The sequence below is a fragment of the Poecilia mexicana genome, unplaced genomic scaffold, assembly GCF_051168715.1.
Source record: "Poecilia mexicana isolate PSO_F unplaced genomic scaffold, ASM5116871v1 scaffold_3, whole genome shotgun sequence".
NCBI lineage: Eukaryota > Metazoa > Chordata > Actinopteri > Cyprinodontiformes > Poeciliidae > Poecilia > Poecilia mexicana.
Genome location: NW_028263372.1, coordinates 12,108,494 through 12,133,503, shown reverse-complemented (window position 1 = coordinate 12,133,503; position 25,010 = coordinate 12,108,494). Strand labels below are relative to the sequence as shown.

Below are 25,010 nucleotides of genomic sequence, written 5' to 3'. Positions count from 1 at the left end.
CTTTGCTGGATTTTATGAAATATGCAATTCTCAGAATCATCTGCTCATCAGTTGCAGATTTTTTTTGTTTGTTTTAGGTATGAGATTTCTTCTTTTATTCTTCATTTATCCACCTCTCCCGTTCTTTAAAAACAAAGCTGAAAATATGCTGTCATGGCCACGAATTGTTCTGAAAATAGTTGAACGCGATCAAAGTTCTCAAAAAGAGAAAGATCCTCTGAAAGAAATTGATCAAAAACTGTATGGTGTTTTCTGATAAAGACAAAATGTCTGCATGTTTTTACAGTTTGATTCACATATACCTGGAGACCTTTAAGCTATGTTTAAATCTACTTGTTTCCTTATTGCATAGTGTTACATAAGAAACAGATTGCCTCTGTGTCAGTAACATTCTCATCTTTGTAAAGCACCGAGCTGCTGCACTGCCGAAACAGACTGCTGTCAGATCCATTTTAGCTTGGTGAACCTTTCTCTGGGAATGCCTGAATATTCATTTATTACACTGATGCAAGACGGGGACGGATGCTGAACTGTCAGAATGCTGCATTTGTTGCTTGGCGCTTTCCCTGTGTGTGTGTGTGTGTGTGTGCGTGTGCGTGTGTGTGTGCGTGTGTGTGTGTGTGTGTGTATGTGTGTTTGTTCATTTGGGGAGGTTGGAATAAATTGCATTTGTGAGGGATTGGGCGTTGTGGAAAAACAGGGAGCTGACTCAATACAGTGCAGTCAGCTCCAGCACAGTCACTGCTGTTGCAAGCGTGTCTAGACGAGCCTCTTTAATAGCTCAACAAGAAAATTGTTATGTCTTGAAATGTCGGAAAAAAGCTTAAATATTGTTCAAATCAGCATCGTGGACCCAGGTCTATGTACGGTGCAGAACACACACTCTGAGCTCCTTCTGCATGAATTGTCGTGGCATGCACGCGATAAGCCTGTGGCTCAGCTGAGATGTTCTCCTGAGTAAGCTTCAGTTCCTGACGTCTCTGCTTCAGGATTAGCTCAACACAACAAATGCAACATTTGTTGCCCTTTTCCTGGTTGCATCTCTGCAGTGACTCTTGAAGAACATCAGCCCACACCTTGTGAATCTTTCCCAAAGTCTTATTTGGGGTTTGCATCTTAATCCTGGCTGTTGGCCTGTACAATGTATTTTATTTTAATTTTAACACATGTTCTCCATCCTCTCAGTTTTCCATTATTTCTGTGAGATTGTCCAGCAGTGACCTTTTTCGACTCACCTCATCATAGGTGATCGTGGAGGACTGTCTGCGGGACAATCAGCAATTCTCTCAGATTGTGAAGCGTTAACATTTTTGACATCCTGTGTCGTCATAATATATCTAATTTTGAGATACTTCAATCAAATACTCCTAAATTGTTAGCAAATGTAACTCTCAGTTGCTACACACACTGCTTTAAGTGGGACAGCATGCACAGGTACACATAACCCCTCACCGTTCTGGGACTTTTCTTTCCAGAGTTCGGTGCGTACCGAGGCATTTTTCCGGTGTTGTAACAGGTGTTATATTAGTCTGCGTTTCCCCATCATTGTGCTCCCCCTACAGCTGCGCTTCGTGCAAAACTAAATAAATAAAACCAACAACAACATTAAAGACACACATTCCCTCTCCCATCCTGCAACGCTCCGCTTGCACACAGAAGCACCATGACAACCTGTCAACCTTCGTGGTGAAGAGACAGAGCGCCAATCCCCAGACAGCCGCTGATGAGAGGCATGGAATTTAATAAGCACAACGGGAAAGACGGCATATGGAACAGAGTGAGGAAATAGATGTGCATCTGGGCATGAAAACGAAGAATCCAGCGCCGAACAGCGAAGAAACAAGAGCTCATATGAGAGGCAGATCAGATGAAACACATGGGGATAATGAAGTAAATGGAACAGGTGAGAGTAGATGCAACAGAACCTGGAGGCGGAGAACAACTGAAGAGGACATCACAAACCAAGAAAAGCTAAGAAATGAAATGAGCACAAAGAACAACATTCAAGAAACACAAAGGAATAAGATAACGTGGCAAGATCTTTTGATCTATAATTGATACAACGAAAAGTATTTGGTGAAACGTTTACTAAAGTATCTCAACAGATCATCTGATTTAATATTCAGAAATTAACTCATCAGCTGAACAAAAAGTCTAAAGTTATGTGCAAATGTTGGGAATTCAGAAACAAATAAAAATAAAAAATAACCCTTTCATGCATGAATTATGATCCTTTGTGGCAGGATTTTTTTTTTCTTTTTTTTCTTAAGGCATAAAAAAGGTAGGGGAAAAAAATTTTATTTTGTAAAAAAAATAAATAAATAAATTCCATTAATTTTTTTTCTAGTTGATCAATTGTAATTTTCTCCAAATACAAAGTTGTTATTTGAAAAAATGCATCAGTAGTATTGTTCTTTAGGGGTTATCTGATATCACAATATATTTTTTCATCTGTCTATAGTAGAAGGAAGGACCGGGTCGGTCGGCATGCTTTTTTGTCTGTCGGCCATATTGGATTTAACAAAAATTATTTCTTGCATTAGCAGCTGATAGCCAGTAGTTGATAGTGTATTTTATGATGCATTAGTGTCCAATTCAGTGGTCCGTGTGCATTTATAACATAAAAAGCCACAAGAAGCACAAGAAAATGCCTTTTAGATAGCTGTCCACTGTAGTGACCACTATGCATGAAAGGGTTAATATAAACAACATGACTATAAAATAAATTGAGCCGAACCATCACTTTAAGAAAAACTGGGTTTGAGTTGATTCTCGAGCTTGGCCCTATATATTTCCGAGTTTTTTTTTTTTTTTTTTTCATAATGTTTGATAACAAAAATTAAAACTTCTCAATGTTTGACATTGTCTAGCAAACTGTTTTTACGTCAGGCTACAATAGAATGTTCCAATGGTATCAATGACATCAGCAGTGATGTCATCACTCTATGATATCACAAGGGAATCGCTCTCTTGAATGTGGCTCGCAGACAGAGTTTTCTCTGACCTGTTCCACAGTTCAATCGCGGCAGATCACCCTTCAGAGCTTGTTAGATATCGATTCCAGAGAAGTGAGAATTTACCAGTCATGAAGCAACAGCAGACTGCTTTTAAACATGAAGCTTTTCCAGCTAAGCTTTCATGGGTCGACATAGTAGATCTCAACATCCAAGTCGACTACGACGCTGTCATTTTCCCTGTTGAAGATGACAGCGTCAGCCCCATTGAGCCGGAAGATCTATCAGAGATCCAGGGGGAATCAAGTCCTTCCGGCAACTTTGAGAGTCCAAGATCTTTGGAAGTCGAGCAGAAAACAACACCATCTGCTGGCTTCGAGATTACCCCCTCAGTGGAAGACTTGGAAGAGACAAACCAACACATCAAAGATCTGACAAAGCAGGTAGACGATCTTAAAACAGAGTTGCAGAGAAAGAATCTTGAACTCCACGAGGAAAGAGACCGAAGGGTTGCATGTCAGGCTGAAGTTAAATCCCAGCAGGAGGAGATTCTGAGGCTGCAAACGATGTTGGAAAAAGAACGTCACCAGCAAAAGATTACAGATGTGCCAAAGGTTCCCTGCTCTTCCAAAGTCACAGTTGACAAGAGTGTTCTTCAACAGCTGGAGTACTTCAAGCGGGAGGCTGCAAAATACGCCTCCCGCAATAAAGGCCTTATTGAAGTAATGGTTGAAGAATACAAAGTGAGACTTAAATATGAGGAGCAGCTCAAAAATCACTCTGAGCAAGCTTCCAAATTTAAGGCTCAGGAGGAAACGGTGAAAGCTCTCCAGGGTCAGGTTGCAGACCTTAAGGTGGAGTTAAAACTTGCTCTAGAAAATATCCATCCTAGAGTCTCCACCCAACCGAAGACCCCCCTGCAAGCAGAGGAGCCCAAGCCAAGGCAGACCTTCAGTCAACAAGTGGTCTCCATGAATAGCCTGACTCGGCCTTTGCGCCGACCCACATCCAGCTTGCAAACAGTAGGCTCCCTACAAATAGAGGAGACCAAGAAAAGGCAGACCTCCAGTCAACCAGGGAGATCTGAAGAAAGACAGACCTTCGATCAACCAGGGAGGTCCGAAGAAAGACGGACCTTCACTCAACTAGGGAGGTCCGAGGAAATACTGGGCTCTAATCAACCAGCGAGGTCCGAGGAAAGACAGACCATCTATCAAACACGGAGGTCTGAAGAAAGACAGACGTCCATGCGACCAACCTCCACTGGTTGCATGGAAGGCCTTCATGTTGGCATTGGCATGAAGGCCAATCTAAGCCCGGCTCGGCCTTTACATCGACCCACACCCAGGTGGTTCTAACCTAGGTAACTATCCAAACCCAGGTTTTGCCAACACTGGGCATTATTGTAAATTCTTTCCTTTACTCCAGGGGTGCTCAAAGTCGGTCCTCGAGGCCCGACTTTGAGCACCCCTGCTGTACACAAATTTAGGAAATCAAAACAGACCAATCAACCAGGGAGGTCCGAAGAAAGGTGGACCTCCTATCAACCAAGGAGGTCCGAAGAAAGAAAGATGGACCTCCAATCAACCAGGGAGGTCCAAAGAAAGATGGACCTCCAATCAACCAGGGAGGTCCAAAGAAAGATGGACCTCCTATTAACCAGGGAGGTCCGAAGAAAGAAAGATGGACCTCCAATCAACCACGGAGGTCCGAAGAAAGATGGACCTCCAATCAACCAGGGAGGTCCAAGGAAAGACAGACCATGTATCAAACACAGAGGTCTGACAAAAGGGCCTTCATGTTGGCATTGGCATGAAGACCAATCTAAGCCCGGCTCGGCCTTTACACCGACCCACACCCAGGTGGTTCTAACCTAGGTAACTATCCAAACCCAGGTTTTGCCAACACTGGGCATTATTGACAATTCTTTCCTTTACTCCAGGGGTGCTCAAAGTCGGTCCTCGAGGCCCGACTTTGAGCACCCCTGCTGCACACAAATTCAGGAAATCAAAACAGAACAATCAACCAGGGAGGTCTGAAGAAAGGTGGACCTCCTATCAACCAAGGAGGTCCGAAGAAAGAAAGATGGACCTCCAATCAACCAGGGAGGTCCAAAGAAAGATGGACCTCCAATCAACCAGGGAGGTCCAAAGAAAGATGGACCTCCTATTAACCAGGGAGGTCCGAAGAAAGAAAGATGGACCTCCAATCAACCAGGGAGGTCCAAGGAAAGACAGACCATGTATCAAACACAGAGGTCTGACAAAAGGGCCTTCATGTTGGCATTGGCATGAAGACCAATCTAAGCCCGTCTCGGCCTTTACACCGACCCACACCCAGGTGGTTCTAACCTAGGTCACTATCTAAACCCAGGTTTTGCCAACACTGGGCATTATTGTAAATTCATTCCTTTACTCCAGGGGTGCTCAAAGTCGGTCCTCGAGGCCCAAATTTGAGCACCCCTGCTGTACACAAATTTAGGAAATCAAAACAGACGCAGGCAAATAAAATGCCTGACTCCAAAATCAATGGAGAAAACAAGATCAATTTCAGAGTTAAAATCCCCAAAATAAACATTAAAACTGTCCAGAAACAACCAATCAGAACCAAAAGCTTGCCTTTTGGTTCTGATTGGTTGTTTCTGCTGCGTTGAATGTGTCTCAGCACATTCAACACATTAGACTACTACTGTACTGCAGCTATGCAATTGGCAGAAATACAACCTAACATTATATCATCATTGTTTATTTATAGAATGATTTAGAAAACAAAATGCTATACAGGCTTGTCAAATCTATTTCAACCCATATTAGAACTTTGCATTAATTTCCCTTCATTTTAGTAGCTGCGATTTTCCCTAACCCTAACCAATACTAGTCTATTCCTAATTAATTAAAACTTAATTCGCACTTTACCTCTAAATGTTACCCCTGATCCAAAGCAATGAATCCATCATATTAGGACCAAGCCTTGGTCCTATTATGATGGACATAATATGACACTGTACATATAATGGTGCGTTCACACCAAACACATTTTGAGCATCAGGCACGTCTGGTTTACATTCAAACTCAATGTGGAGGCGCTTCGAGGGCGCCTCCACTAGACGTTGCGCTAGACGTCCAACGTCTAGCGCAACGTTGGACGCTCCACATAGACTTTGAATATAAACCCGATTCGCCTGACGCTCAAAATGTGTTTGGTGTGAATGCACCATTAGAATGTTCAGTTGCTATGGTAACAATTACATCATCAGTTATGACATCACTCTTTGATGCATCAAATGAATCTCTCTTGAGTGTAGCACACAAACTGTTTTTATTCAGACCTGTTACTGTTTCAGACTTATAAGTTATAAGGGTAACACTTTCTTTGAAGGGGTGTGCTCTTCAAACATGACGGAGTATTTATGAATGTTTATGACAGTTGTCATGAAGTGTCATTTGGTAAATAATGACACTTTTAATGCAAAGTTGCTCTAAAAGTTGCATTAAATGTCCATTAAAAATGCCAACTTTGCATGATTTTGTAAATTATGATAATTTAATGCAAAGCTGGCATTTTTAATGGACTTTTAATGCAACTTTTAGAGCAACTTTGCATTAAAAGTGTCATTATTTACCGAATGACACTTCATGACAAGTGTCATAGACATTCATAAAGACTTCTTTATGTTCATGACAGGTGTTATGTCATGTTTTTGACAGTGTCGTGTCAGTCTTATGCACACCCCTTCAAATAAAGTGTTACCCTTATAAGTTATGAATCTTCTTCAGAAACACTGTTTAAATTATTTGAAGGCACAGAATCAGCCCGGTACAGGTTCACATTCTCAGGTGAGAGAGACTCACCTGGTATAAAGTTAATTTTTCTGCACTGGAATTACACCAAACATAAATTAGTTTAATCAAAGCATGTCATGAATATCTTTGCATGTACTCCATCTTAAGTCCAGAGCATGCTATTTTTTTTTTTTTACTTTTACCACTAGATGATATTATGAATATGCATATATATGTTACCATGGCGACGCCCTATATGGCTGCAGCTGCTTCTGCTCCTGGTAATACAACCAATATATTGCTTACTTAATTCAATATGCATATAAGATATAACATAAACAACATTATTCAGAGGTGCAGTGATTTTATAGCAGCTGTGCGAATGATCTATGCGTCTGTTAATCCACGTTAATAGCAGATATAGAGGGCCCCAAAACCAAATTTTGCTTAGTTCCCATGGAGGCTTGGGCCAGCGGCCCTGATGCCAACATCTCCAGAAAACATATTAAAGATTGTAGCGGGTGTTATACACTCCACTGGTGTCAGTGCAACAGATGCTGATTTTCCTGTAGAAAGTATAGAACAGGTAGGAGTGACGAGGCAGAAACAAATCTGTGCTTCACTAATCCTCCTGGAATCTGTTCTGGTTAAACATTTATAGGACTTATTACTGTAATAAACAGTTTCATATCCTTTAATGCAAAGGATACAGCTTATGTCACACATCCAAGTCTCAGAATAACCCCCATTTGTTGCCCCATCTGCTACTGCATAAACGATATACACTGTGTTTGTATTTTTTTTTTTTATATCTGTACACCAACATGTTCACAGCAAGACACAAAATGACTAAACAGATTTGACTCGTATAATGTAAAAACAATCTAAACATAACAATGTCACTTTCCAGCAACTTCCAGAACCGTTTTATTTCATAGTGAAAATTAGAGGTTGCATTTACTGGTGTGAATATTCAGAACACTGTGGTGAGTCGGTCAGAACTCCAAAGAACGCAGAGTCGTACGCCAGGTGATTCAACTCGTACTTGCCGTTTATTTAGGTAATTGTGTGTGGTTCTAGAAAATAAACAACAGTACAGAGTCAGTGTCTGAATAAACTGACTGAAGTAACATCAGACATATTGCATAACTGCACTATCAATGATTATAAACATCACATTTCTACATATATACACGACGCAATATCCACCGTGTATAACTCTTAAGTGTGCACGTGAACAGAGCATGCTCTTAATTAAGGGTAAAACTAAAATACTCTGCTAAATAAACAATATTATTAATATCTACCATCACTTACTTGTATTTCCACGCACACACATCAAGGAAGGTAACAATAAACGGCAAACGGCAAGTTAAATAAACAAAATGCGAACATAAACTATACTCGTTTACACTCTACCCCTTTTTTTCTCTCTTTCTTCGTCTGCATGCTGCAGCTGCTCTAAGCCCCGCCCCTTAAAGGCTCAGCATGGCAGTTTGTTATACAGCCTTTTCCACAGCCGCCCCCGTATTCACCTGTGAATACGAATATCAAGAAAAGGCTGAATAAAAAGAGGTGATTAATCATCATTAGGCAGGGCAGGTAGGCTGACAAGCCTTGCCACGGGTCGAATATAGGTTCGTCCCTTTACAGTCACTTCAGCAGATCTGATCCGGGTGTCTGGTCCAGGAAAAACTTGAGAGACTTTACCCACAGGCCAGAGGGCTCGCGGAAGCTGGTTGTCCACAATCATGACCACATCTCCTACTTGTAGATTTGCTGATTCAGTCTGCCACTTCTGGCGGGCTTGGAGTCCTGGCAGGTAGTACTTCAGAAAGTTCTGCCAGAAATGGTCAGCTAGAATCTGGCTGTGCCTCCATCTTCTCCGCCCAAGAATCTCCGGGCTGTCGTAGATGACTTGCGGCAGCGAAGCATCTCGCCGTCCCATGAGGAGATAGTTAGGGGTCACCGGGTCAGGATCTGCTACTTCAGATGAGATGTAACCTAGGGGTTTTGAATTAAGCATCCCCTCAATTTCAATCAGAACGGTGTGCAGCACCTCTTCAGTGACGATTTGGGCTCCAATGATGACCTGAAGAGCAGTCTTTAGCGAGCGAATTTCACGCTCCCAGCAACCTCCAAAGTGCGGGGAACCAGGAGGATTGAAAATGAACTTGATTTGCTGGCAGGCTAGTTGCTCTTTGAGGTCAGGGTGAAGAGCTTGAAATGCTTCCTGCAGCTCCCGTTCTCCTCCTCTGAAGTTTGTCCCCTGGTCACAGAGGATCTCCTTGGGTTTCCCACGCCTGGCCACAAAGCGTCTCAGAACCATTAAAAAGGCATCTGTGTCCATACTGGGGATCAAATCAAGATGCACAGCTCTTGTAGTCAGACATTTAAACAGGATTCCCCACCTTTTCTCATGACTGCGTCGGATCTTGATGGTGTATGGCCCAAAACAATCCACTCCCGTGGAATAAAATGCCGGTTTGAATAGACGCAGTCTGGCTGGAGGGAGATCCGCCATCCGGGGTGGGTTAGGTTGACCTTTCCACCTCTTGCACTCAGCGCAGGATCTCTGATGGCGGCATACTGCTTCACGTCCACGTAGCACCCAATATCTCCTTCTGATCTCAGCGAACACCCTTTCTGGCCCAGGATGTTGTAGCTTCCTATCATAATCTTGTATGATAAGTTGGGTCAGAGCGTGTCGGGGGTCCAGAACAATGGGGTGAACTTCATCTACAGCCAGGTCAGGATTCCGGCGTAGACGGCCTCCTACTCTGATGAGCCCTGTTTTTTCATCAAACTCAGGTGCCAGTAAAAGAAGACGACTACATTTGGCAATAGGTTTACCAGCCGTTAACAGGGTGATATCCTCTAAGAATGATTCCTTTTGGGCTTGTTGTAGAGCTGCCATTTCAGCAGCAGCATAGGAATCAGCAGTGATAGGGTGGTTGGGGTCAGCCGCCCCGTGAAGGTGATGTACGATGGCCTCCAAGTAGCTGTCCCAAGTTTGGTGCTGGCGTGGATCTGGAACACTAGAGCTGGACACAGTTAGACAAACAGCTTGTCGTTTCAGCTCACCTTCAGGATTACTCTGGGGTGGAGGTGAGAGGTCAGGCCAGTAATCTGGAGCTAGTTTCAGGAATTCAGGTCCATCTGTCCATCTACTGCCTTTGCAGATGTCTTGGATAGTGAGGCCACGAGTAATATCATCTGCGGGGTTGTCTCTTGAGGGCACATATCTCCATGTGGAAGCTTCCGTCATATCTTGTATTTCTGCCACACGAGTGCCCACAAAAACCTTGTATCGGCAGGAGTCTGAACCCAACCAGGTTAGGACTGTGGCTGAGTCAGACCACAAGGTGCAGCTTCGTATGGGAAGAGTTAACTCAGAGCTGACAACTTTGCAGAGCTGAGCACCTGTTAGAGCGGCACACAACTCTAACCGAGGAACAGATTGTTGCTTCTTTGGAGCAACACGAGATCGGGCTGCAAGGAAGGCAACCTCAACTTCTCCTTCTGGACTCTCTGTTCTGAGATAAGCCACTGATCCATATGCCTGTTCGGAGGCATCACAGAAAACATGGATATCTCTCATACAGTTGGGCTGGTCTAGTTTGTGGCTGGTGTAGCACCTAGGCAGTGTAATCTTGTGCAACTGTTCCAGCTCTGCTTCCCATGCATGCCACTTCTGCAGCAGCTCCTCAGGGAGTTGTGGGTCATCCCAACCCCTCTTTTTCTCCCACAGATGGCGTACAATAACTTTGGCTCGGGTGGTATAAGGCACTATGTAGCCAAGAGGATCATACTGGCTAGCTAAAACTCTATAGATGTTCCTCATAGTAGCCACTGAGCAATCAATTCGTCTGTGTTTGTAAGTGAGGGTGTCAGACTTACAGTTCCAGTGTAGTCCAAGGGCTGGCTCTTGGATGTCGGACTGACCTTGACTGAGCCACAGCTCACAACTGGATGACCTGATGTCTGGAGGAAGATGGCAGATGACATCTGGATTGTTACTGGCCCACTGCCTCAACTCGAATCCCCCATCGGCCAGAAGGCGGCGCAGTTTGTTAATGAGTGTCTTGGCGGTTATTGGACATGGGAGACTCTGTAAGCAGTTGTCCACGTAGAAGGACTTGTTGATAGCAACACGAACATCTTCTTCTGGTTGGCTGTGGTCGGTGACGTGTTTCTGCAACGCGAACGTTGCGCAACAAGGGCTGCAAGTAGTTCCAAATAGAAGTACTTGCCACTCGTAGACATCAGGGGGCTTGTCTCGGTTCATGTCCCTCCACAGAAACCGAAGCAGGGGTCGATCCGCCGGTAGGAGCCTCACTTGGTGGAACATGCCACGAATATCACTGCTGAAGGCCACAGCATGTTCCCTGAAACGTAGGAGCACCGCTAGCAAGGCAGGGCCGAGAGTGGGACCTGGTAAGAGGAGTTGATTTAGGTTGTAGCCTTGGTGTTGGAATGAACAGTTGAACACCACCCGGTTCTTCCCATTATGTTGAACCATGTGATGGGGTATATACCAAGCTTCACCTGGGGTCTCAGATTGATGGTCCACCAACTTCACTACATAGCCAGATTCTACAAGCTTCTCAATCTCTATCTGGTAAGCAGCAGCTTGTTCTGGGGACTTAGCTAGGCGCTTCTCTGTGCTTCTCAGGAGAGGCAACACTGCTTCTGGTGTGGAGTTCAGTAGAGGCATGTTCTTGATTCGAAGAAGGGGTGTGGCGTAACGCTCAACACCACTGACATTAACTCTCACCGTCTGTTCTTGCAGGAGCCCGACTGCTTCGTGATCTTGTCGTGACCTAACTGCTAACTTCTCACTGCGGTAAGGGAGCACATCCATCTGCCATAACTTCTCTACACAGGAGAACAGCTCTGTGGGTGATGATGTAGATGCGAAGAGACAGTGACTCACATTCGTGATGGAGTCCATGGCTTGTGCTGGTCCCTGTAGTGTCCAACCGAGGAGAGTCTTCACTGCTGCCGGCCCACCAGGTGGTCCTAGTCTGACTGGCTCCACAGGTGTTATGAGGTGTGTGTAATCGGCGCCAATCAGCAACATGGGGCGGACTCTGTTTAAAGGAGGGAGAGGCAAACCTGACAAATGTTTATACTTCTCTTGGAGTGAGACAACTGGATGGGAATGCTCTGCTAAACTCAGTTGCTCGGCTGTAAAGGCATTCTGAATGCTGTACACTTTGTCAGGGTTGGCTGCTGGGGAAATTGTGAAAGACACAGCCGCCCCGTGGAGCTTCTCCACTTCTTGTCTGACTGTACGAAGAGCTAACACCTCTTTGCTTCCTTTAAGGCCCAACTGTTTGGCAGCAGACTGAAGCAGGATTGTCCGCTCAGAGCCATCGTCTAAGATGGCATACGTCTCAAGGGACTTGTCACCATTTCTCAGGACTACCTTACTGATCTTCAGTAGCACTTTGCAGTTGTAAACTGGTCGGTCAACGTACATGACTTTATTGGCAGTGTTAACAAGGCAATTTTCTGCTGAAGATGAAACTGATGCTGGTTCCTCCTCTGCTCTCTCATTCACCTCATGCAGCACTAGCAGATGTCTCCTACCACAGGTTTTGCAGGGAGCTTTAAGTGTACACTTCGCCGCTTGGTGATTACGTCCACAACGCCAACACTTATTATTCGTTTTGATCCATGCCACCTTCTGTTATTTGCTCAAAGTCTTAAAGTTAGAACAGTTGTTCAGGAAGTGCTTGTCGTTGTCACAATAGGGACAGTAGGCCGTAACCTTCTCTATTCCCTTTGACTTGTTGACAACATGTCCAGGTGTAGGTGGTGCTGCTACACTATTTGATCCAGATACCTTCTCAGTACCCAGGAGGATAGTAGCAGTCTTACTTGAGAGTTTGGAAGTGCGCTTGGTATCAGGCTTCTTGTTAAACGACTCCTCTCTCCTCGGGGGATTCATGCTGTCTTCCTGAACTTCCAGCTCATATTCTAGCCAATCAGCAAAGTCAATGAGGGTAGGAATGGCTACTCTCAGGGGATGGATAAATCTCTTAAAGCTGGCATTGAGGTCATAGGGAAGTTTACTTAAAAGTCTTGAAACATGAGAGCCACAGACTAACTCGATTTGACCTCTTTGCCCCAGTTGTTCCAACATGCCTACTAGTGACCGCACGTTGAGGGCAAACAGACGAAAACTCTTCACATCACCACAGCGTATATTTGGACCATCCATTAACTCTGCAATCCGTTGCACTGCAAGCTTGTGGGGCTGTCCATACATCTTCGTGAGAGCCAACATTGTATCAGTGTAAGGTTGCCTTGAGTTGCAGTAGGAGTCTGCTACAAGTGAAGCTTCTTCGCACTGGAGATGATCAGTGAGGATCTGGTACTTGTATCTTTCCGTAGCATCGCCTGGTAATAGATTCTCTAAGGCAATCTTCATGCGTGCAAACTCTCTGGGATCTGGTGATGTAAATCTGGGGATAGTGGGCTTCGGCCCCCTGTATGTGGTCTCTCTCTGTGGCTCATTAAACCTGGGAACTTGGACAAATGAAGAATCTCTATGTGAATAGGAAGGTGCGCTCTGCTGTGGTGTGTCTGCGTAATACAGGCTCTGATGCAGACCACCAGATGTTTGGGAAACTCTAGGATTAGTGAAATCTAATCGCAGGTTTCTTCGGGAGCTGAATGTTGGATATTGTAGCTGCTGGTATGCTAGAGAATTGGCAGGGGGTTGGTGAGGTCCATAACCACCGCTGTACACACTTTGAGGTGAAGGAGGTGGGAACAGAGGCTGATGGGCTGCTGGCTGGGACTGTAAAGCAACCATCAGGCTCTGAAACTGTTTACGAAGCTCAGCGTTTTCTTGGCGCATCTCTTCGAGAGCAACACTAAACTCTGGAACTTGGCTGGTTTGCTGCTCCCTGGTTACTTGCTCCATTGATTGACAAAGCTCTTGTTCTTGCTCCATATCATCCCTCAAATCCATCATGTCGAAGCTCTGGCTAATGGGTGGTGATGGAGATCTGGCAGTTGGACGCACTAGTCCGCTTTGCTCCTCTGACGATTCCCCTGCAGCTGCTGTCCGGGATCTACTCTGAGCTCCAGGTCCACTTAGGTCATAATCTGACAGGTAGGAAGGAACTGACATTCTTCGTTTGGGTCGAGTGTCCAATGCCTTTGACTCTGAATTCTGCATCTTCAAACAGTAGTCTGCTATCCGGCTCGAAGGACCATTGAAAATTAGAGGTTGCATTTACTGGTGTGAATATTCAGAACACTGTGGTGAGTCGGTCAGAACTCCAAAGAACGCAGAGTCGTACGCCAGGTGATTCAACTCGTACTTGCCGTTTATTTAGGTAATTGTGTGTGGTTCTAGAAAATAAACAACAGTACAGAGTCAGTGTCTGAATAAACTGACTGAAGTAACATCAGACATATTGCATAACTGCACTATCAATGATTATAAACATCACATTTCTACATAGGGGTCATTCTATAATTGCAGATACATTTGATGTCCAGAGTCATTATTTTTGGTCTGGTATATTAAAATATTTCAATTTTTAAATGTTTTCGTAATTTATTACTCATTTTAATGGATCATAATATTTAACAAGTAAAAACATTTAAGTAAATACATTTAAAATTGTTTTATATAGCTGAAAAACCAAGATTTCTTGTCGTCCGAGTTGGGTACTGTCTTTTTTATTAACCTGAAAAATGATGCAAAAACCTATGTTTTATTATTTTTCTTTGGTGAATTTGTTTTTTCTGTCTTTTTTTAAACTGCCTAAAAGGTCAATTTAATAACAACATCACATTAAATTGACTCAAAATACCCTTATTTTTGAAAAAATATGTGTCCGAGAATTTTTTGTCAACTCTGTTACCATATGGTTTTGTCCCTGTAAATCTGGGAAATTGCCTTCTACGGCTATATAAACTGCATAAAATTAAGTCATTTACTTTTACTGATAAGACCTGAAACACACAGAGGTCTATGTGCCATTCTCTGGGAAATATTTTAGTTTAAAAATCACAATCACCAGGTGTTATCGTTTTCAACGTCAATCTTGTTACCAAAGAATCATGAGAAAAATACAACAGATTTTTGATCAGAGACAAGTTTTTTTAATGGTTTTTAAACCATTATCTCAGTGGTGTCATGTTTTTTCACAATTTCTACTCACAAGTGGAGTTTTTAATAAAAATGTTTGAAATTGTCAATTCTGTTACTGTCAACTCTGTTACCAAATAGGGTAACAGAGTTGACAATAACAGAGTTTTCAGTTCTAAATTATTATGGTCCTGTCAATTCTGTTACTAACACCAACTCTGTTAGGTAACAGAGTTGACATGTTTATGACATACTTTCACCAAAAAAAAAAGGAAAACTGTTGTCTAGAGCACCATATACATTGTTGGTTGACTTCTGCTGTGATTTAGTATTACTGACCAATTTTATTTCTAAAAGAATGATGGTTTTCAATGAGTTTTAATGAAAAACGTTTGACCCTATGCAAACAACTCTGTGAAAAGTTGAGTATCTTTTGATTGTTTAAAATGTATTTTTAAGTAAAACATCTCCATTTAAAGTATTTGGGTAGTAGGACACTTGGTGTAATGGAATAAAAATATTTTAGTCTGCTAGAATTTATTGTTTTTTTCACTCACTGTCTATATTGTCCGTAACAGAGTTGACATAACATACCGCAAAATATACGTTTTTTCTGAGAAAAAATTATAAAATATGTAGCTAATGTTTGGCAATTACAGATTTTTTTAAAGTTTAATACCTTTTCAATAGACTACCTAAGAAAATTTTTAAGAAATGAAAAGTTTTTTTTTGTCATTTCTTGAAGTGCCAAATGTATCTCCAATTATAGAATCACCCATATATACACGACGCAATATCCACCGTGTATAACTCTTAAGTGTGCACGTGAACAGAGCATGCTCTTAATTAAGGGTAAAACTAAAATACTCTGCTAAATAAACAATATTATTAATATCTACCATCACTTACTTGTATTTCCACGCACACACATCAAGGAAGGTAACAATAAACGGCAAACGGCAAGTTAAATAAACAAAATGCGAACATAAACTATACTCGTTTACACTCTACCCCTTTTTTTTCTCTCTTTCTTCGTCTGCATGCTGCAGCTGCTCTAAGCCCCGCCCCTTAAAGGCTCAGCATGGCAGTTTGTTATACAGCCTTTTCCACACATAGCTTATAACTGACGGTGTATTAAGCAATCTTTACATAAAAACAGATTGCAAACTTATGTTTTTTCCAGCACTAACTCTGCTTCACATTGTTTGGTCACAAAACATTGCAATTTGGCCTTCATGGACAAGTTTTAAGTTTTCTCTACTTGTAAGGGAAAAAAAGTATTCTGTGGTTCAGTCTTTGTCTAGCGTTTGCACTGAACAATGTGTCAGCACACTATAGATTTCAGTGGTTTCGATAAAGATTCAAACTCACCACAGAGTGGTGTTTCGGAGCCGCTGCTTTGTCTGACTAACAAAGACGCCCGATGCGTGAGGTTCTGACTCATCCAGCTGTTGTAAGTTCTGAGGCACAGCCCGAGTTTCATAAATGTTACAGAAAAAAACCTACTCTTCAGAAGTTTGGAAATTGTTTTCTGTTAACAAGCCCATCGCTCTTCTTTTTTCCTGCACAAACATGGTAGTCATTCCTGCATGACTTCAAAACAGAGATTTGAACAAAAGCTGCAGTGTGCATTTTCATTTATTTATTTATTTTTTCCTGGAGATGCCTCACAAAGCCCGATGGAGAGAGACAAGAAAAAAAAAAAAAGAAGAAGCATAATCACATTCATGGAAGACGTTGGTGCTTCTTCTTTGAGCGAAAGCTTTCGTCATGGACCCGAGGAGTTAGAGAAGGTTTCCTGTCCGTTTGACATTTGTGTGCGATACATCTTTAAAACTTCAATTTTTTTTTTCTTTTCACAATCAGGTGACAAATTGATCACTGCTCCCAAACCACAAATGTGTACCGACTACTTATGTGTGATGCTGTGTGTTTCTCAGTGCTCTGAGGTGTGTGGAGGCGGTGAGCAGCAGCGCATTGTCACCTGTCCAGAGGATGATCGATGCGACCAAGACCTTCAGCCAAGCGCAATTCAGTCCTGCAATGGCCAGCCTTGTGCTCAGTGGCTCACTGGATCGTGGGGACAGGTACTCTTAACGCAGTATTCATTGTTGATACTTTCTCAATTCTAAAGGGGCAGAAGAATCCGCTTTTTTGGCGTCATGGATATTAGCTGATGAATTTGTCATTCATAAAGTGATTTCTCCCTGAAGAGAGAGTGTTTTATTCATTAAAATGTCTTCCTTGTGTTGAAAGTCACCCCGAATACCTAAACATAAATATTAGAGATGCCTTCCCCCCCCACCCCCAGTTGTGATCTTCTTAATCGATCCCAGAATTGTCTGTTCACATGGCAGATTTATATTTCAAGTAATTATTTAATTCACCAGCATGTTTCATCTGATTAGAAGCAGTATGGTTCTGAAGTAACCCTACCAGTGTCACAACTGGAACCTGAACTAAAGATTAGGGTGATGGCAGGGAGGCCATTTCTAAATAAAACTTATAAAATTCAAACTTTTTTGAAACCAAAATGATAAATTAAAATCCTACCGGTTGTTTAAATAATATTTGGATTTACTGTAGATGGGAGGATATATCTGAGATAATATGCTGCTCCTCAAATCACCCAAATTAAAAAGTTTGGGAACCACCAAGACATAAAACTTTCAAAACTTTCAAAACTTTTTTTTTTTTATTCCTTCCGATAATGTAATCACTGCTGCCTAATACCTCGGCAGTTGTGTTGTTTCTTTTTTGTAAAGATGAAACTCTTTTCCTCAGCTGACTGCATCATCCAAAGCACTCCGGGCCAATGTTATGTAAGTTCTGGTTCTGAATTAATTGAAATGGAAACAAAACTATTGCTCACACTAGAGATAAGACGGTTTCAAACTTCTGGCTTTGGAAATCACGCTGAAAAGCTAAATGATAAATTGACAACATTTATCATTTCGAACAAAAAAAAAGAAAAAAAAAAGTGAACTGGATTAATTTTGCTTTGTGAAAGTTTTGTGAAATCTTTCCATGTGCAGTGTTCAGCTTCCTGTGGAGGAGGAATGCAGCATCGGCTCATCAAATGCGTCGACACCAGGACCGAGACTTCGGAGGAGGTGGATCAGGTTCAGTGTGACCACAAGCTTAAGCCCAACAGCACCAAAAAGTGCCACATCCGGGATTGCAAGACTGATCCCTCTGGTGAGTAAGTCAAATTATAATTTTATTTATTTCACTGCTGTTACTTTACCTCCTGCACCGCAGATCATTTTTCACTCCAAGAAAATCATTCAGGTGGACAGAATCGATTTTCATTGTACGTTTTATCCCAGCAGTTGAGGGCACTGATTAATCTGGACTAATCCAGATTAATCCTCATTTAACATAAGAGGGATCATCAAATTCACAATAACTTCTCCTGGTTGTGAAAGAAACCTTTTTCTGTTGCAACCAACACTGGTCTCATTTACCGAACACCGACTCTGTATCGACAATTTTGCTCTGCCAGCAGAAATAAACTAAAAATTATGATAATAATATAAAAAAAAAAGACAGAACATCCAGTTCTTGTGGGTAATATGTGATCTCGAGTCACTGATTGCATTTTGTGTCATGGGATTGGAAGACAAGCAGAGTGGGAGGAAATGGTCAGAAATTCTTCAGCGGTGGGTGGAAAACAGTCGCCTGAAATGATCCACTTCACATCAATTTCAAACAGAGATCTGAGTGGAAAACCTGCAGATGGATTCTGGAGTTTTCTCAGAAATCTGCTTGCTTTAAGCATCACAGAGAGATGAGAAGACTTCACTGTTTTTTTTTTTTAAACCATATATGTATTATATTTTTTTCCAAAATGATCGAGGATGTGGAGAAATTATCTTACCAGCAGCTACTGCAATTTGTTCTCTATGTTTGATTTTGACCTGAAAATTTGTTTCTAAAGGTCAACATGAGGTGATTTTGCACATTCTGTTATTTTCACATGTCACCCTGGATAGGAGGCTCGATATTTTATGATGCTGCTTTGGTTGAAACTAAATCAGTGACATTTGTTTCTTTGTTTTGTTTTTTTGTCCCCATGTTGCTCACTATCGCCCAAAGTCAGCAACATTTCCTCAAAATACTTTTGCAATCATAAAATAATCCTTTTCCTGCTAATTTTCATTGTGTTTTATTAAAGGCTATGCAATGAGAGTCCAGGAATAGGATGTATGCCTGGACAAAACAATAAATAAATAAATCACTCCTGCAGTGATAATTCATATAATCAAAACCACTGAAAAGTAAAGAGAATTACTTTGATAAAACTCTTTGTGGCGTGTGTGGAAGATGGGGGTATTTTGAACAGCAAAAGAACATTTCCTCTACGGATCTGATGTGTTAGAAGCAGGTAAAACCAAACGTAGGTTTGACAAAGGGACAGGCTGGGCAGCATCTCCAGAGCTGCTGGTCTTCTGTAGGTGAACCTACTCCGGGGTCACTGATGGAGGGGAGAGTGCGTGCCGTCCTGTGCTGTTTGATCGCACAGACACGCTCTGATAGAAAGTGCATCACAGTCTATTGCGCTGTGATGCACACACACCGGTCAGGGCGCCGAGGCCGACCTCTGCACAACGCCGAAAATGGCAACGAAGGGAGCATCTGAATTAGACCAGGGAGCTGTGGAACAAGACGCTCTGATGTGATGAATGGTTGTTCATTAACTGCAGGTGTAGCACTGCATAATGCATCATAAGTATTCATTGGGTATATTGCTAATGATGTCTTGGACAGCGATGAACGTTAGCTATTTATTAGGCTACTCTACACTCTGGTTCTCTGTCAAGAATGTATTCAGGAGTGTTTTTTTTTTTTTCTATTGCAGCATGCCTACCTTTAGAAAAAGGTAGGAAAGTCAAAAACAAAATGCAGCCAAGTTGTTTCAGTGCAGACACAGCAAATATCAGCCAGAAGCAACTTTTTTGATAAATCTTTGTTGATGAAGATGGATCTTCTCTTCTTTCTCTGGTGTCTGCGTCTGAAATTATATGAGTCTAACTCGACTCATATCGGTGTTTGTAAAATAAAGCACAATTCCACAGCCAATATGGTCGTGTGTGATAGATAAGTGCCGTCTCATTCATTCTCAAGTATCTGGGAATAAAGATTTCTACACTGTTAAACTGGATTTTGCTTATTGAGGGCGTTCTGAACAGCGATGATGCATAAAGAACTGTGTGCGACTGGATGGATCAGAAGCTGACACGACAACTTGAAAGGATGTCAGGGGCTTTTATTCCAACTAGGTTAGAAGTGAAAAAGTTTATAGAGAGGAAGCCTGGAATCAAACCGCTGGTGTTCCAGTTTTACGACGAACATCCTAAACCAAAATACACAGAGAGAAAAATAAACACTGGAGCTATCAGAGAGGAATTTAACATCATATAACTATGTAAGCCAAGCGTACCGTTCTCTTTTTAGGGTGATTCTGAACTTGAAGAGTTTAATAAAGTGACCAGGAATTAGGTTTGTTGATACTTTCACTATTCCGCTTCCAAAGGAAGTCGGATGAGCTTGTTGTCCAGTTCATCTGAGTTTTTGTGGGCCTATAGAAGACATATTAGTCACTTACAAGACTCATCCAGTACTTGTATAACCAGAGCGATAGCTGTCTACATTCTTAAGGTCAGGCCTGTTCCCAGTGTGTTTTCCTTTCTGCCAGGCCCACTTTGTGCCTTTGAAACGAGTCTGCTTTGAGACTTCAGCATCTCAGCTCTTCTCATCTCATTTGCTCTGGCAGCAGTTCAGACCTGGAGTTAGTTACTGAGGCAGGTTCTCGACCAGAAACAGATGACCTGCTCTCTCTGGGTTAGGGTGAGGGTCTCCCTAAAGCAAAGACCCGAAAGAGTCTCCTGCACGTGTCTTCTCCTTAAGTAATGTTAGGATGGAATACAGGATGGATGAATTATCTACGTATTTGCATTAATGCTGACTTTGTTCTAGAGCTGAAGTTAAGGAGGAAGTGGATCCCAAACGTAAATGTTCTTGTACCTCAACTTGCAGACATGAGACACTAGTCATGACCCAAAGATGAAAATCCTGGACATAAGCTTCTCAAATGAGCGTCTTCTGCTTGAACGTGTCTTTGAGGTGAGGAAGCTCAGAATAACGGCTCTGCTTCTCTAAATTGAAAGGAGTCAACAAAAGTGGTTTAAGCATCTTGTCTGCTGGACAAACCAATACTGACTGGAAAAAGTATTTTATCAATTGTGGCTTTGGAAAGCTTTGGATCCCCCAAAACAAACTGGCTAACATTAGTTTGAAGAGGGGCGTCTGGGCTTTTTCATCTATTAGCTACCTCCGCAAGCCAATAGATGAATGGATGGACTGAGGCATTTTTTATCAATAAAAATATTACAATTCTTTGTTCCTGACAGATCTATGATATTCTTTGTATCTTATTATTTACACTAAAACAAAAATAAAGTCATCCATCCTTTAGCTTTTCTGGAAAAACTCAGCTTTGATGTGTCGGCAGCTCCGGTCTGAGAGAGACCAGAGCCACAGGGGAAACGTTTTCCACCCATACCTGTGATGTCACAGCTTTTCAGGGAAACATTAAATGGGCGGCACGATAAAGGAAATGTCAAAGAATAGCAATTTTCCTCAATATCAATCAAAGTTGTTATGGTTTACGGCTGAAATGACAAAAGCGCCAAGCAGGATGTAAAAGATAACCGCAACGATTCAAAGGAGGCGGTTCGTCTTTCTTCTCCGACAATTTGACATACGATATGAAAAATCGCAAAAGGTGGTGTTGGAAGGACCGTATGGGTGCAGCAACGTTACTTTGAATCTGAGCAAGAGTAGAAAAAAAAAAAATCGAACCCTTTTAATTGCATGAACTCTGTCGCATTTGCTCTCAGCGTCACTGCCATCTTTTGGAATCCAGCTGCTCTCGCTCTCAAAGGCCACATCACAAGACCAGCGGAGAAGCTGAGCAGATTCGTCTCAATGAGCGTCATTGTTAACGAGGCCCGCGTTCGATAAGCTCCAGTTCTTCTGCATGAGAGAAACGGCTGCGAACAAAGCGACTATTTAGAAGCACAAAGGAAATGCGTGAGTCAAACATTGAGCTCCAAGAGTCACAATGTTAGCTGGCATATTTATATATTAACTTCATAAAATTGAAAGCATAAAAACCTTGAAATAATTTTAACATCAACTTGAGCAATCAGAGCAGACGTTCATCTCCAAGGGCTAGTTTTAAGAAAACACCAGAAATCAACCGGGCTTCATTAAACACCTTTTCACCCACTGGGATTTTATTTTCTATTATAGGATTGAGTTAGACTATATTTAATAGCAGTTGAATATGTCTGTGTGATATTTCTGCATTTGATTGATTTTTTTAAATACGTTTTTTTTTTTTTTTTTTTTGTCATTCTGCGTATGAATTTGAGGAGGTTTCCTTGTAAACTGAGTTATTAGTTATTATGACTGGTATGCACATGAGCTCCACTGAATTGAAAGGAGTTTAAATTAAACAATTTAAAGAACAGCTGATCCTGCAGTTTCCCAGGACGCACTGGAAAACAACTTTCTTTACATATTAACATACACAAATGATTTATTTACACACTTCAAAAGTAAAATCTTAATCATGTGAATGTTGACTCTTAAATACCCGAATATTTTATTCTCAGATACACGATCAAGGTGTTTCTGCGTGTTGAAGCAATTCGTTTGTCTAGCTTTACATTTCTTGTAAAAAAAGAAAAAAAAATTGACGTAAGCAGAAATGAAAAGCGTAATTTGACATGCCTGCCTTGCATAAGTAAACAAATCTTAAAAATGTTTTCCACTAACGTGTCAGATGTGGGCCACCACTGTTCATTGGCATTTCTGCTTAAAGCATCAGATATGAAATTAGTCTTCCTCAGAGGGCAGCCTGCTGGAAACTGAATGCCAGGCTTGCTGACATTTTGAGAGCATGGAGGTATAAAAGTGTTATCATGAGTATTTGAGGCGTCTGATAGCAGCAAACGGCGCCCGGCGCTGCGCTTGTGTGTGCTGAGTTGATGCCTCTTTATCGGAGCAAGTTTGTGTCGGCCACTATTTCATTTGTATTATAAAGTAGTTTAGATATTTGAATTTCTTTTTGTTTTTTGACGATTGTATTTGCATGTGTTGATACAACAGGTCTGTGTTTGTGCCGCAATAACAAATCATGGTAAAATTAATAAATAGGGATGGAAATGCCGAGATGACTCGGATGACTTCTGAGCAGTTGCGTCCCATCGTACTCGGTAATGAATATTTTAATGTTGTCCAAACAACTGGAAGCAGTGCAAGGTTGCACAAACTAGTGATTTGCCAATGAAAGCGGTTAATAAAAAACTAATGCATACAGAATTAGCAGCTACCTGAGAGTATCGTTTTCTGATTAGAATTTCTCTACGATGTGTTGCATTATTTTAAGACTTTCTCATTAAACAAAGTATATTATGTAGCTTAGTCAAAGTCCTGTGCATTACTTTCTTAAAAGCACTAATTAATCAGCTGAAAGTTGGCATTTTCTTTCAGTTCTCCCTGTTTATGGGGATAAAAACATCCCCATTATGAACAGAGAACAACCCACATAATCTAGAAGGTTGTAAACTAGATCTGTTACTTACAGACCTTAACAAGAGCCTGTTCATTTCACACAGGGTGAAAATGAATAAATCACACTCATAGTTTCTCACTGAAATACTAGGAAGTAACACCTGTATGTTCACTGACAGGAAGGTGATCAACTCATATATGTAGTCTGATTAAATGTTGTTCCAGAGTGTATATATAACAAGAGGTCCTCCAAAGTAAAACTTTTCATAGAACCTAAATTAGATACTGAGTTTAAAAATAAATAAATAAACAAATCAGCTTTTTCAATCTTTGCGACCAATGCATGAAACAATCGAGCATTTGTTCTGTTGGCGTAATAATTTGTTGTGCATTTGTTGGATGATGTCAGTCTACAAAAATCAGTCAGATTTTTTCCTCTTGTCTGTTCATATACATTGGATTTTAAATGTGACAAATTCTTCAGACAGCGGCTATTATTTGCATATTTTCCAGCATTCGTTGTCAGAAGGGAAAATAAGTCGAGCATTTTCTGACTTCAGCCCACGCTAAACCAACGCAGGGTTGATGTTTCTTCATGATAAAATCTCAACTCCCTTTAACCACGGCAGCTGAACAAGAATACCACGAACGTGAATTAAACATAACTCATGAACCTGCCGGAGTCCAGGTGGTCTCAAGTGCCGAAACAGACTCTACTTACCATAAATGTATGAGTTATAGATACTCAGCCTTGAGTTTAGAGATTAAACAGAAGAGTAGGGGATCCAGCAGAGTCGGATGTGTGTGTGCAATACCCTCACCTGTCTTATCTGCAGACATTCAGATGCATACACACACACACACACACACGCACGCACGCACGCGCGTGCGTGTGTGTGTGTGTGTTGCAGAAAACTGGCTTTCGACTAGTTTGATTGGTCTGCAGAGTCCAGTAACGACGCCCAAAGTGGTCAAAATGATTATTGGCAGAGTTAATCAGGACATGAAGCCATTTCAGTCGCTCCTGGTGTTCAGCTTGTTGAAGTGAACAGATCTTTGATACTGCGGACGGCGTCAAAAACGTGGGATTCGGCAGTAACACTTTTGTACCAAATGATGAGAATTTCAAAGCAGAGGAAAATGTTTGAAGTGAACAACGTCTAATGTTCATCCCACACAATGTTTTGTCATTTCAAAAAGAAAAAGAGATCAAATTAGATGAGCCACATTCTCAAATGCTACATTATTTCATACACCATGGGAAGTAAAGGCATTTACATAATGGTCTGAGGAAACCAAAATTCATATAATCTAAAAAACCTCAGGAGCAAAACACACACACACACGCACCCACACAAACACACTTAGTTTGATAACTTATGCAGGTTATTCTCTTAGTATGCTATGAAATATTTCTCTAAAAGTTGCTAATATTAAAAGCAGTATTCTTACAACTTAGAAATTATATTAATTAACATGATTAAGCAATTATAAAACAAATTGTATTCCAGTTTTGCTATTCATTTTTACTGCTTTAGTAGCGTTTCAAAGATGTGTAAAGGGCTTTTGTCTGTT

General features: G+C 41.6%; 3 protein-coding genes across 3 annotated transcripts in view; 2 read left to right on the top strand and 1 right to left on the bottom strand.

Moving 5' to 3' along the window:
- The window catches only part of adamts7 (ADAM metallopeptidase with thrombospondin type 1 motif 7), a 142,092-nt gene that overhangs the window by 101,122 nt on the left and 15,960 nt on the right, over positions 1-25,010 (top strand). The window contains exons 22-23 of the mRNA XM_088004166.1: positions 16,793-16,939; positions 17,888-18,050. Coding sequence (XP_087860292.1) covers positions 16,793-16,939; positions 17,888-18,050 — 310 coding nt within the window. The remainder of the gene's footprint in view (positions 1-16,792; positions 16,940-17,887; positions 18,051-25,010) is intronic.
- LOC148160177 (uncharacterized) lies at positions 1,244-4,323 on the top strand. The gene has a single exon (XM_088004164.1). It carries the CDS (start codon positions 2,975-2,977, stop codon positions 4,310-4,312), a length of 1,338 nt encoding a protein of 445 aa, XP_087860290.1. The 5' UTR covers positions 1,244-2,974; the 3' UTR covers positions 4,313-4,323.
- Positions 7,770-9,342, bottom strand: LOC148160176 (uncharacterized). Its single transcript, XM_088004165.1, has 2 exons — positions 8,054-9,342; positions 7,770-7,812 (listed from the first exon to the last, which is right to left on the bottom strand). Exon 1 carries the CDS (start codon positions 9,258-9,260, stop codon positions 8,316-8,318), a length of 945 nt encoding a protein of 314 aa, XP_087860291.1. The 5' UTR covers positions 9,261-9,342; the 3' UTR covers positions 7,770-7,812; positions 8,054-8,315.

What these genes read in the sequence shown, in the direction of transcription:
- LOC148160177 (XM_088004164.1), top strand. Translation starts at nt 2,975, where the DNA reads ATGTGGCTCGCAGACAGAGTTTTCTCTGACCTGTTCCACAGTTCAATC.
- LOC148160176 (XM_088004165.1), bottom strand. Translation starts at nt 9,260, where the DNA reads ATGGCGGATCTCCCTCCAGCCAGACTGCGTCTATTCAAACCGGCATTT.